Genomic DNA, 13,115 nt, shown 5'->3' with positions numbered 1-13,115 from the left:
GTTTTAAAACCAATGTGGAAAATTCAGGAAGAAGCTGTAGGTACCAAGAGGCACCTGCTGCCAGTACATGAACATAGGGCTTTTGAGTTTAACAGGAGTCAAGAAGTTATTAAGCCCACTTGGACTCTAAAAGTTAGTTAAGTGAGCAATAAACAAGAGGATTATAAAAATAAAATCTCTCAGGTGACAAGATAAACTGAGTGCCTTGAGTTTAAAAGAATATACATATGGATTTGTGTTTATATTTTAATACTTGCCTTGTCTGGGGAAACCTAAGCTATCCTAGTTAAAGCTATCCTAGTTAGTTATACTATAGAAAATCCAGCATGAGAAAATAAACACATTGTCCAAAGAAACAAAACCACAACTTATAACCCTTAGTTATAACAAAGGAAAAACAAAACTACAACCTTGTACCCTTAGTTATCCTTTCTAATTTATTAAAATGATGTTCAGCTCATTAAAGAGAAAAATCCAAAATTTTATAGGCCACATGAAAAAGAAAAGTCATGAAAATGAGAATCAGCAAAAAATATCAATAGCAACTGAATAGTAGAATAAGATCTACTAGGGATTTCAGATTGGAATTAACAGACATTTATATATTTATATACTATAGTTTTATAACTGATATATGTAATATATAATACTATAGTATATATATTACATATTAGGTTTAAAATTTTAGTGCTTAACTATAATCCCATCAGTAAAGTGGTAGAGGGAGGAGGATCACAAGTTTCAGACCAGCCAAAACCCTACAGTAAAACCATGTCTAGTTAAAAAACAAAAAAGATTTTGGAGGGTGGAGTGGGACAGTTCAATGGTAGATCACTTGTCTAGTACATCGAGTCCAAGGCCGTCAGTTTGATCCCTACCACCATAAAGAATCTAAATTAGGGCTTGGAAGGTGGCTCAGTGGTAGAGCGCTTGCCTTGCATGCCTGAGGCACTGGGTTCCATTCCTCAGCACCACATAAGCAAAAAGAAAAAACTCGGAAGTGGTGCTGTGACTCAAGTGGTAGAGCGCTAGCCTTGAGCTGAAGAGCTGAAGGACAGTGACTAGGCCCAGAGTTCAGGCCCCACGACTGGACCCCCAAAAAATAAATAAAAAAAAAAAAAGAGTCTCACAGGCTGGCTTTGAACTTTGATCCTCGATCTCAGTCTCCTGAGTAGCTAGGATTACAGGGTGAGGCACTGGCACTGGCTATTAACCTTTTTTTTTTTTTTTTGGTGCTGACACTAGGGCTTGAGCTCAGTGTCTCTCATTCACCTTTTTTTTTAAAATCTAAGAGAGACCATTCTTCAACTCTGTTTATAAGATAGTATAAGTCAAGGTAAGAGAAGTATAGCATAGAAAATTTAAAGTGAATAAGAGGCAAAACATTCTAGGTAAAATAAGTGAACCTAACAATGTGAAAAATAAATAAAATGTAACCAAGCTAAGTTTATCTCACAAATCCAAGAAGAGTTTAAGCTCTGAAAATCCCTACTTATAAAACTCACTACGTTAATAAAGGAGAAGCATAAGAAGTTCTCAACATATATGGGAAAAATAATTGATAACGTTCAATATCCATTTTAGGTAGAAAAATCAGGAATACAGTAGAATTTCTCTCTCTTAATTAAAATGTGGCTACAAACCTACAGAAACTTATTATATTGACAAAACACTGAAAACATTCTGAACATAATGAACAATATAAAATGGCTTCCCACTGTTGTGATTTCTTCACAAAGTTATTTTGAAGGTCAGATATACTGATTAAGAAGAAACAAATACAGAGCAGAAAGAAACAAAACTTCTTTCTTCCTTTGTATGGCCCCCTTTCTGGTTTACTCCCCTGTCCCCAGAACATGTCTCAGCTTCCTGGTATTTATGTTATTAAGTGAGTTGTTAGTTGTTCAGAGGAGTTAAACCATTGAGCTTGTCCCCTAAGTATACAATTTTATTTTTCTTTTGTTGGTCATGGGGCTTGAACTCTGGGCCTGGGCGCTGTCCCTCAGCATTTCAGCTCAAGGCAAGCGCTCTACCACTTGAGCCACAGCACCACTTCCATTTTTCTGGGTGGTTTATTGAAGTCTCATGGACTTTCTGGCCCTGGCTGGCTTTGACCCATGATCCTTAGATCTCAGCCTTCTGGGTAGCTAGGATTACAGGCATGAGCCACCGGCGCCCAGCTAAGTATAGAGTTTTTAATATTACCACATGTCTGTTTGTATTTTAGATCTAACGTCCACATATGAGATAAAACATGTATCATTTGTTTCTCTGGGCCTGACTTTTTCCCTGCAAATGACATAATATTATTCTTTCTGATAGATGATTAAAATTGTACATATGTACCAAATTTGTGTGTGTGTGTGTTTGTGTGTGTGTGCAGGCCTTGGGGCTTGAACTTAGGGCCTGTGTGTGCTTCTTGAGCTTTTTTTGCTCAAAGGTAGCATTCTAACATTTGAGCTACAGCTCCAATTCTGGCTTTTTGCTAGTTAATTGGAGCTGAGACTCTCATGGACTTTCCTGCCTAGGCTGGCTTCAAACTATGATCTTCAGGTCTCAGCTTCCTGAATAGCTAGGATTATTGGCATGAGCTACTAATGACTAGCTTGTATCATATTTTCTTGAGCCACTCATCTTGTGGGGCATCTGAGCTGTTTCCGTTATATCCAATGTACATTACATAAAAATTGAACTACCTAACTTGAGGGTAGGAATGGGATGGGGAAAATGGGAGCGAATAATGTAAGGAGTAACATTGATCAAGATACATTGTACTCGTAACCTGACTTCTGGAATCAAAACCCCTTTGTACAACTACTTAATAAAAATAAATATTTTTAAAAGTGTGAAAAAACAGGTCATGGACATACAGCAAATAAAAAATGTGTCAGTGATGAAAAATTAACACCTAGAATATATAAGGAACTTATATAATCAGTAATTCCATTTTTAAAATGGGTAAAAGATAAAAGTAGGTAATTCAAAAAAGAAACATGGTAAGTAGATACATTTGTAATCTGGGTAATAAGAAGCCATACTTTCTGTTCATCTAATTGGCAAAATATAACCTTTGACAATACTATGTGTTGGTGATGACAGAAACAAATAACTCATATTAGTGCTTGTTGGAAATAAAATCAGTTTAGAAATATAATCCAGAAATAATCTAAACACATTGAAGATACAATAAGAAATCCCATAAGGCTGCAAAATCTCCACACATGTATAAAAGACAACATGATCAATGTTACCATAGTGGCATTTGTGTGTGTGTTCTGGTCTTGGGCTTGAAAGCAGGGCCTGGGCACTATCCCTTATCTTTTATGTTCAAGGCTAAAGCTCTACCACTCGAGCCATTAATCCACTTCTGACTTTTTGTTATTAATTGGAGATGAGAGTATCATAGAATTTCCTGTCCCAGCTGACTTTGAACTGTGATCCTCAGCTCTCAGCTTCCTAAGTAGCTAGGATTACAGTCACTGGTGCCAGGTTTGGCATTTCTATTATATATATATATATATATGTATATACATACATATATATATATATATATATATGCATACACAGCAGAATCAATTTACATACCTTTCAACAACAAAATGGATTTGGAATCAGTCACTCAAAGGGATACAGCAATGAAAATAGATTTTTATCAACCAAGATAAAACCTTCAAATATTCAACTGACAAAAAAAGTAAAATATTTTCACTAAATCATTTATATAAAGATCTAGAACATGTCAAAATGTTATACATTCTTAAAAATAATTATGCATGTAGCAAAAGTATAGAACTGAACTGGGCTGGGCACTGGTGGCTCACGCCCGTAATCGTAGCTACTCAGGAGGCTGAGAGCTGAGGATCACAGTTCAAAGCCAGCCCGGGCAGAAAAGTCCATGAGACTCTTATCTCCAATAAACCACTAGACAACCGGAAGTGGTGCTGTGGCTCAAATGGTAGAGTGCTTGCCTTGAGCTGAAGAGTGCAGGGACAGCACCCAAGTCCAAAGTTCAAGCCCCACACCCAACAAAAATAAATAAATAAATAATAAATAAAATACAAAAAATTATATTTAAAAAAACAAAGAAATGAGCTGTGCACCAGTGGCTCATGCCTATAATTCTAACTACTCAGAAGGCTGAGATCTGAAGATCCCAGTTCAAAGTTTGCACGTAGGAAGGTGTGAAAAATTATCTCCAATTAACAGCCACCAAAAAGCTGAAGTGAAGCTATGACTCAAGTGCAGAGTGCTAGAATTGAGCAGAAAAGTTCAGGGATAGTGCCCAAATCCTGAGTTCAAACCCTAGGATTAGCACAGAAAAAAGAAAAACAAAGGGAGTGAAAACCACAAAACAACACAAAAGTCAACAGTAAGGAGGCAAGAGTCATTTACTTTCCTTTTGTGTTTTTAAACTGAGGAGCCTGAGTACTGTGCCAGAGCTTTTGTGCTCAAAGCTAGATTCTACCACTTGAGCCAAAGCACCATTCCCAGCCTGGACTGGCTTCAAGTCTCAATCTTCAGCTCTCAGCCTCCTGAGAACCTGGGATTTTAAGTGTGAGCCACCAGTACCTAGTTTGGTTTATTTTTGAAGCACAAAAACTTACCATACTATTTTTTTGCAGACGTGTTGTATTTTTCTAAACTAGGATATAATAAATCTTAAGACTTTTTTTTTAAAAAAGGGATCTACTATAGAGAGACCAATTAATTTTCTGATAGGCCTATGTTTAAATGTGTTTATTGTTTGTGGCAAGGTTTGTGCTCAAGCCCTAACATGTGATATGCAGATACTACTCTAAGACTTGAACCACGCCTACAGCTCATGTCTTGCACTGGTTATATTAAGATAAATTCTCACTTTTTGCTGGGAATCCTAGTCCTATTCACACTTTCCATCATAGCTGGGATGGTACAGGCCAGCTCAGCTTCTCACTTTTTTACCCAGGCTGACCTAAAACCACAGTCCTCCCAATCTGTCTTTCACATAATTGGTTAACATATACACACCACTGTACCCAGCAATTGTTTGAGAATGGATCTCACTTATATGCTAGGCTGGCTCAAATAGCAATCTTCCTAATCTAAGCCTTCTAAGTAGCTAGGATTTAGGCATACACTACTAGTGCTCAACTTTAAATTTTTTAAATTGTAAGAAAAATAGAAATAAATATAATGAAGAAAAGGTTAATAGTTGTGAAAAGACAAGTTGGCAGTCTTGCTTATATGCAGTTGCTTGCTGTAATGAACAACTTTGTCTCTGTTCTTTTACCTGTCTCTTATATGTCTCAAGTTGACCTCGAGCTGCATTGGCTTTCCTCAACTCCTCCTCTAGACTGACAGTATTTTGCATATACATAGTATTCTTTTCTTCTAAGAGTTTAACCTGTCGTCTCAAATCACCGAGGTCTTCCAACTTCTTTTTATAAGATTCCACTTGACCTTCTAGTTTAGACACTTTATCAGAAGAATGTCTAGAATGAGATATGAAATTTTAAAGTCAGAAATATAGTTAAAAACTGTTTCAATGTCAAAGCAAGAAAAATGATAAGGTAAAATATGTAATAATGAAATTATAAGACCAAAGTAATTCTAGGTTAATATTTTACTTAGGATAAAAATATAACCAAACTTACAGAAAGTTCATTTAGAATGTTATATAGTTTAAGAAAAGTAAATAGCAAAGGGAGCTCACGTTTAACACAAAAGTAAAATAAAATTGTACAGTGTCTAATGATTTGTCACTAGTGACAACAGGGGCATAGGTTTCAATGTACAAGTGTGGATAGACACACAAAGATAGTGAGGGAAAATGTAAATTTTATTTTATGTAGTGTAAGCTTGGTTTTAGAAGGGTTGATAAGTACCTCTCTCTTTTCTCTCATAAGATTAAAGTGACCTATCCAGGTGCCAGAGACTCAAACCTGTTACCCTTACTACTCAGGAGACCAGAGAATCATGGTTCAAAGCCAGCTTGGGCAGAAAAGTCTACAAACCTCCATCTCCAATTAATAAGCAAAACGTCAAACTGGAGATGTGGTTTAAGTGGCAGAGCACAAGCTATAAGCAAGCAAACTGAGTGACAGTGCAAGGCCCCAATTTAAGCCATGGTACCAGCATGCACACTTGGGTACATACACACACACATATGTGTGGTGTGTGTTCACATGCACTTAAAGAGAATTAAGTGAGTGTGTGTTGTGTGTGTGTCTGTGAAAGACTGAGATTCAAGATAAGAAGATAAATGATAATTGTGTAACACAGTCCTTACATAGGCAAGGAATACTTAATATAGATGAAAGTGTTAATACCCAACAGGCAAAATAATAATAGGTACAGAAGCAAAAACGGAAAAAGATGGGTGGGAATGCAGAGAAGTATAGAGAGCACAAAGGATATAGAATGTCAAACAGTTCATTACTTCTTTCTTCTACACAGTAGGAAATAAGGTCATCTACTGAGATGAAGGCATGATAGTGGCAGACAGATGAGAACAACTATGAAAATGTAAGAACTACGAAAGAAATGGAAGATAAAGGTATGTAACAGTGAGGAATAGAATGGTGGACAGAGATAGGGGCCTAATTTATACTAGGAAAAGCCTAATTTATACTAGGAAAATATCATGGAACGGTGTGATTTTTATCTGTACACTCAGTGTTCAAAGAACAAAAGATAGAAAACATAGACAGTCAGAATGAACCATCAAGTGACAAAAGATTGTGCAAGAATTAAATGGTGGAACAGTGAGGTGAGATAGAGTGAGAAAACTAGAGGAAAAGTAACTAAAGAAAGATGCTTTCCAAAGACACACCTTGTCTGGTATGCTAGTAATTAAGAAAAAGGAAGACCAGAACTAAGAGCTCAGGAAAGAAGAAGGAAGAAGAAAGAGTACAAAGGAAGAAGAAAGAAGAAGAAAAAGGAACAAGAAGAAACTAGAAGGAAGAAGGAACGGGGAGGAGTAGGAGGAGGAGCATCAGTGCTATGCAAGTGTAAAGTGATGGCTACAGGTAAAATTGTATTTAACAAATACTTTATGACACTTATTTGGCAGGTATCATTCTGAATGCTTGCAAATATAAACTCATTTAATTCCTCATAGCAACTTGAGTAAGTGTACACTATTTTTTTTTTTTTTTTGGGTCAGTCATGAAGCTTGAACTCTGGGCCTGAGCACTGTCCCTCAGCTCTTCAGCTCAAGGCTAGTACTCTACCACTTGAGCCACAGCACCACTTCTGGTTTTCTGGTGGTTTATTGAAGATAAGAGTCTCACAGACTTTCCTGCCCCAGCTGGCTTTAAACCGTGATCCTCAGATCTCAGCCTCCTTAGTAGCCAGGATTACAGGTGTGAGCCACCAGTGCCTGGCTTGTGTACACTATTTTTTGAAAAAAAAAGAAAAAAGAAAAGAAAAAGAAAAAAATGGTTACATATCCATTAAGTAAATGGTCCTGGGATTAGAACCCAGGTGATTTGGTTCTTAAAAGATATTGGTGTGCTCAGAAAGGCCAGAATTTCAACATCAGAGATAGACGGGTGACAATGGGCCTGAAATTTCACAAACATACCTAAGAACATCTATTTCATCTTTTAGAGATTGAGCTTCATCTGCCAGAGTGGTTAGTTCATCATTCTGTTGCCGAAGTTCAGAGATTTCCTTTTCTAATTCTTCACAGCGTATTCGATAATCATCTTTGGCTGCTTCTAGTCTGTAACCAAATCAAAATAGATTTGAAAAGCCCTTCTTGTAGTCTCATAATTCTCCTTAGAAGAGTAAAAGAAAATAAAAACATGTAACGTGGGAAATAAACTTTTCTTGAAAATGTCTCTGGCTTGTGGCTACATTTGTCATGGAAACAGATACAACTGCTCCAGGAGTGGCATGGATAGTAAGCTCAGGGAAGTACCCAGGTGACTTTATTACTGTCAAAAAGCTAGACATCATGGAGTAGACATCTCCAAAAACTGCAGATATACTTTATTTTTTTTTTTTACTAAAAATTATTTTCCTTCTTGAAAATTAGCAAATTCAAGGAAATTAAGAAAATAAAAGTCATTTAATTTTAATTAAAATTTGTCAGTTGTGGGGCTTGAACTCAAGGCCTGGGTGCTGTCCCTGAGCTGTTTTGCTCAAGGCTAGTGCTTTACCACTTTAAGCCACAGCTCTACTTCTGATTTTTAAGTGGTTACTTGGAGATAAAAGTCTCTGCCAAGGTTGGCTTTGAACCATGATCCTCAGATCTCAGCCTCCTTAGTACCGAGGATTACAAGTGTGAGCCTCTGGTGCCCAGCTATAAAAGCCATTTTAATTCAGACAGATAAATACTGTAGATATAATTTAAAGTTTAAACTTTTTATTTGTTTACTTGCCGGTCCTGGTGCTTGAACTCTTGGCCTGGGTAATGTCCCTGAGCCTCTTTGTGCTCAAGGTTAGTGATCTCCCAATTGAGCCACAGCTCCACTTTTGGCTTTTTTGAGCCTGGGTTGGTGTTGAACTGTGTTCCTCAGATCTCAGCCACCAATGCCTGGCATTAAACGCTTTCATTAGAAAATTAAAATCTATTACTTTTAGAGTGGGTTCTAATGGCTGAGATATAAGGATCACAGTTCAAAGCCAGCTCAGGCAGGAAAGTCCATGAGCCTCTTAACTACAATTAACCACCAAAAAGCTGAAAGTGGAGTTACAGCTCAAGTGGAATAGTGTTAGCTTTAAGCAAAAAGCTCAGGATCAAAGCTCAGGCCCTGGGTTCAAGCTCCAGAACTGGGCCCCCAAAACAAAACAAAAAAACCTGCTACTTGTTGAAAATTTGCAAAAGACAAAGAGGCAAAGGAAATAGACAAACAAAAAATCTGTTGACAGTTTTAGAGTATATCCTATAGTTTGAATTCTTTTCATATTTTTCCAAACTAGAATTAATATTATTCTTACTTGTAAATAACCAGATTTGTTTATTTAACATACATATATTCTTTCCTTAATTTGCAAGGCTATTTGTCTCTCTTGTCAAATATTTTATGCAGTTGATTATTTATTTTTAATTTTACTTATATAATACATAGAATTAGTTTTATTTAATTCAATTGATTGATTTTATACCTCATAGTTTCTGCTTTTAACGCAAGTTTTGAAAGTTCTTTTTTTGTGTGTGCTGGTACTGGGGCTTGAACTTAGGGCTTCACATTTTTTTTTTTTTTTGTGGATCGTGGGGCTTAAACTCTGGGCCTGGGCACTGTCCCTCAGCTTTTCAGCTCAAGGACAGTGCTCTACCACTTGAGCCACAGTGCCACTTCTGGTTTTCTGGTGGTTTATTGGAGATAAGAGTCTCATGGACTTTCCTGCCCAGGCGAGCTTTGAACCATGATCCTCAGATCTTAGCCTCCTGAGTAGCTAGGATTACAGGCGTGAGCCACTGGCGCCTGGCTAATTTAATTTTTAAAATTATCTTTAAGTAGTTGTATGGAGCAGTTTCAATTCAACACATCTATTTATGAATACCATGCATCTTAATCCATATTTACCTCTCTATCCTCAGATCTCAGCCTCCTGAGTAGCTAGGATTACAGGCATGAGCCACTGGTGCACTGGCCCTGGAGCTCTTTTAGCTCAAGGCTAGTGCTCTACCACTTGAGTCACAGAGACATTTCTAGTTTTCATTTCTAGTTTTCTGGTGATTAGCTAGAGATAAGAGTCTCATGGCCTTTGCTGCATGGGCCTACTTTGAACCTTGATCCTCAGATCTCAGCCTCCTGCGTAGCTAGGATCATGGACATGAGCCACTGGCACCTGGCAGGGCTTCACATTCTTTGCTATCACTTGAGCCACTTCTGGCTTTTTGCTGGGCTCCAACCCAGGACCACATACACACACAAATGCCCACACAAAGAGACCAAACAAACAAGGAAAATCTCTACTATAAATCCCTGTCCATGCCCAATTGTTTGTTTTATTGAAAGTGTTTTAGATTTTAGATGAAGATCATTGTTTTGAAGTTCTCAGGACCCTGCACTATCATTTTTCTATTTTTATTTTTTTTATTTTTTTTTGGGTCCAGTCGTGGGGCCTGAACTCTGGGCCTGGGCGCTGTCCCTCAGCGCTTCAGCTCAAGGCTAGCGCTCTACCACTTGAGTCACAGCACCACTTCCGGCTTTTTTCTTTTTGCTTATGTGGTGCTGAGGAATCGAACCCAGGCCTCAGGCATGCAAGGCAAGCGCTCTACCACTGAGCCATCTTCCCAGCCCCCCTGCACTATCATTTTTCCTATCTTCTTTTTTTTTTCAATCTACTTTTGCTACAAAGCTCCAAAGCAGGTAGAGGTGTGATAGGTGTATGGGATTGGCTGATACATGGTTTCTTCCCTTTACTCATTTATTCTGCAGCTGCAACATTCCCTCTAGATGTATACTTATTTCATATTGAAATAAGAATTGGATGGGCTGGGAAGGTGGCTCAGTGGTAGAGCACTTGCCTTGCATGCATGAGGCCCTGGGTTCGATTCCTCAGCACCACATAAGCAGAAAAAGCTGGAAGTGGCACTGTGGCTCAAGTGGTAGAGCGCTGGCCTTGAGCTGAAGAGCTGAGGGACAGTGCCCAGGCCCGGAGTTCAAGCCCCACTACCGACCAAAAAAAAAAAAGAATTGGAGATGCTAGTTATTATATAGACTTTGTTCTTCATTTGCCCCAAAGTTCCTTATACCATATTCTTTTTTTTTTTGGGTCCGGTTGTGGGGCCTGAACTCTGGGCTTCAACGCTGTCCCTCAGCTCTTCAGCTCAAGGCTAGTGCTCTACCACTTGAGCCACAGTGCCACCTACGGCTTTCTTCTTTTTGCTTATGTGGTGCTGAGGAATCCAACCCAGGGCCTCAGGCATGCAAGGCAAGCGTTCTACCACTAAGCCACCTTCCCAGCCCCCCTTATACCATATTTTTAACGTTAAATAACATTTACCAAATTAAAAAAATTAAGATCTTAATGAATAGTCTTTTACCTGAATGTTTCTTCTTGTAGCTGCTCTAATTGAGTTTGGAGCTGCAAGTGTCTTCTTCCTGCTGGACTATTGGGATCTTCTATGGAATCAGATTGATTGAGTCTTTCCATTAATATCTGATTCTCTGCTAACAAACTACTCTTCTCCTCTTGCAATGCTGCAACCTGATAGAATATGAGAAAACAGCAGTTATTTCCTCTAATTACCCTGGTATCAGCTCAAAGACTATTTTCAAGGGCGTTCAATCAATCTCTACTTAAAACATTTCCATTAGAATATTGCACATGTAGAACAATATAAAAAAGTAAGAATTCATTCTTTTTATTAATTATTTTACTTATTTTGAGATGAAATTTTACTATGTAACCCAGGCACCTCAAACTCCTAGGCCCATTCTATCTTCCTGCCTCAGTCTCCCAAGTAGGCAAGGACTCCCAAGGACTACAGGCAAATGTCTCAACATCTGGTTTTATTCCATATTTGAAAAGATACTTCTTTCTTTCTGTATTCTTTGAAGAAGAATACATTTAAGAATACAGAAAGATTATTATCATTAGTCACCAAGGAAATGGAAACTTAAATCAGTGTTATTATATTGTCACGACAATGGATAAAATTCAAACTGACTATACCAAGTATTGTCAAAGGTAAGTACAAACTTGAGTCTCTGATAAGAATATAAAATATCTCAAAACTTTGGAAAAAAGCTTAGCAATTTCTTAGTATACTAAACATATGACTATAAAGTAAATCTGAAAGCCATTAATTTCCTAGGTATTCACGCAAAAGAAATAAAAGCATATGCCTACACATCTTACACAGATTTTTAGCAGCTTCACTTGTAATAGGGAAACACTAGAAATGATTCAAATCTATCAACTGGTGAATAAATGTCAACTGCAGTACGTCCATTCTAAAAGAATACCATTTGGCATTGAAGAAAGTCACCTATTGATAGTGACAGCATGATGAATTTCAAAATAAAGAAAGAAACTAAACCAAAAATAGAGCAAATGTACTGTGTTCTTATTTATTTATTTAGTTGTTCCTGGGCTTCACCTCAGGGCCTGGGCATTCAGCCTCTTGAATAGCCTGGTTGTATGATTCCTTATTATTATTATTATTTTTTGGGGGGGGGGGGGCTAGTCTTGGGCAGAACTCAGGGCCTGAGCACTGTCACTGAGCTTCTTTTTTCTCAAGGCTAGCACTCTACCACTTGAGCCACAGTGCCATTTCTGGCTTTTTCTGTTTATGTGGTGCTGAGGAATCGAACCCAGGGCTTCATGCATGCTAGGCAAGCACTCTACCACTAAGCCACATTCCCAGCCTCTGTATGATTCCTTTGTATTTTTGTGCTGGTCCTGGGGCTTAAACTCAGGGACCAGGCATTGTTCTTGCGTTTCTTTTGCTTAAGACTAGTGTTCTAGCACTTGAGCCATAGCTCCACTTGAGGTTTTTGTTGTTGTTTTATAGTTTGTTGGTGATAAGAGTCTCTTAGACTTTCCTGCCTGGGGCTAGCTTTGAACTCTGATCCACAGATCTCAGCATCCTGAATAGCTAGGATTACAGATTTTAGCAACCAGCAACTGGCTTGTATGATTCTTCTGATATGCTTCTATAAAACAAAAAGTTAACCCATAGTGACAGAATATATAGACCTGAGGACTGGTGTGGGGATTATAAAAATGAAAAGGAAACTTTTAGACTGATGGCTTAATTATCTTAATTATCTTGATTGGCAATGGCTTCACATGATTATTGTAAATCAAAATGCATTAAAATTATGCATGTTAAATTTAAGTTAATCCTAGCTACTCAGGAGGCTGAGATCTGAGGATCACACTTCGAAGCTGGCCTGGGCATGGAAGTCCATCAGACTCTTACCTCCAATTAACCACCAAAAAATGCTGGCAATGAAGCTTGCCTCAAATGGTAGAGTACCAGCCTTGAGTGAAAAACACTCAAGGAACAGGCTGGGAATGTGGCTTACTGGTAGAGTGCATGCATGAAGCCCTAGGTTCAATTCCTCAGTAGCATATAAACAGAAAAAGCCAGAAGTGGCACTGTGGCTCAAGTTGTAGAGCACTAGTCTTGAGCATAAAGAAGTTCAGAGATAGTGCTCAGGCCCTGAGTT

The 13,115-nt window shown here is 38.1% G+C and overlaps 1 protein-coding gene across 2 annotated transcripts in view; it reads right to left on the bottom strand.

The window, feature by feature from the left end:
• Hook3 (hook microtubule tethering protein 3) overlaps positions 1-13,115 on the bottom strand; it is a 140,922-nt gene that overhangs the window by 43,727 nt on the left and 84,080 nt on the right. For both annotated transcript variants that reach the window (XM_042679498.1, XM_042679499.1), the window contains exons 9-11: positions 10,982-11,145; positions 7,565-7,705; positions 5,270-5,471 (exon numbers count right to left, since the gene is read on the bottom strand). In XM_042679498.1, coding sequence (XP_042535432.1) covers positions 5,270-5,471; positions 7,565-7,705; positions 10,982-11,145 — 507 coding nt within the window. The remainder of the gene's footprint in view (positions 1-5,269; positions 5,472-7,564; positions 7,706-10,981; positions 11,146-13,115) is intronic.

Source organism: Dipodomys spectabilis, unplaced genomic scaffold (genome assembly GCF_019054845.1).
Source record: "Dipodomys spectabilis isolate Male_0828 unplaced genomic scaffold, ASM1905484v1 ptg000052l, whole genome shotgun sequence".
NCBI classification, from domain to species: domain Eukaryota; kingdom Metazoa; phylum Chordata; class Mammalia; order Rodentia; family Heteromyidae; genus Dipodomys; species Dipodomys spectabilis.
The sequence above is the reverse complement of the archived record's forward strand: the minus strand, read 5'-3'. Positions and strand labels throughout refer to the sequence as shown.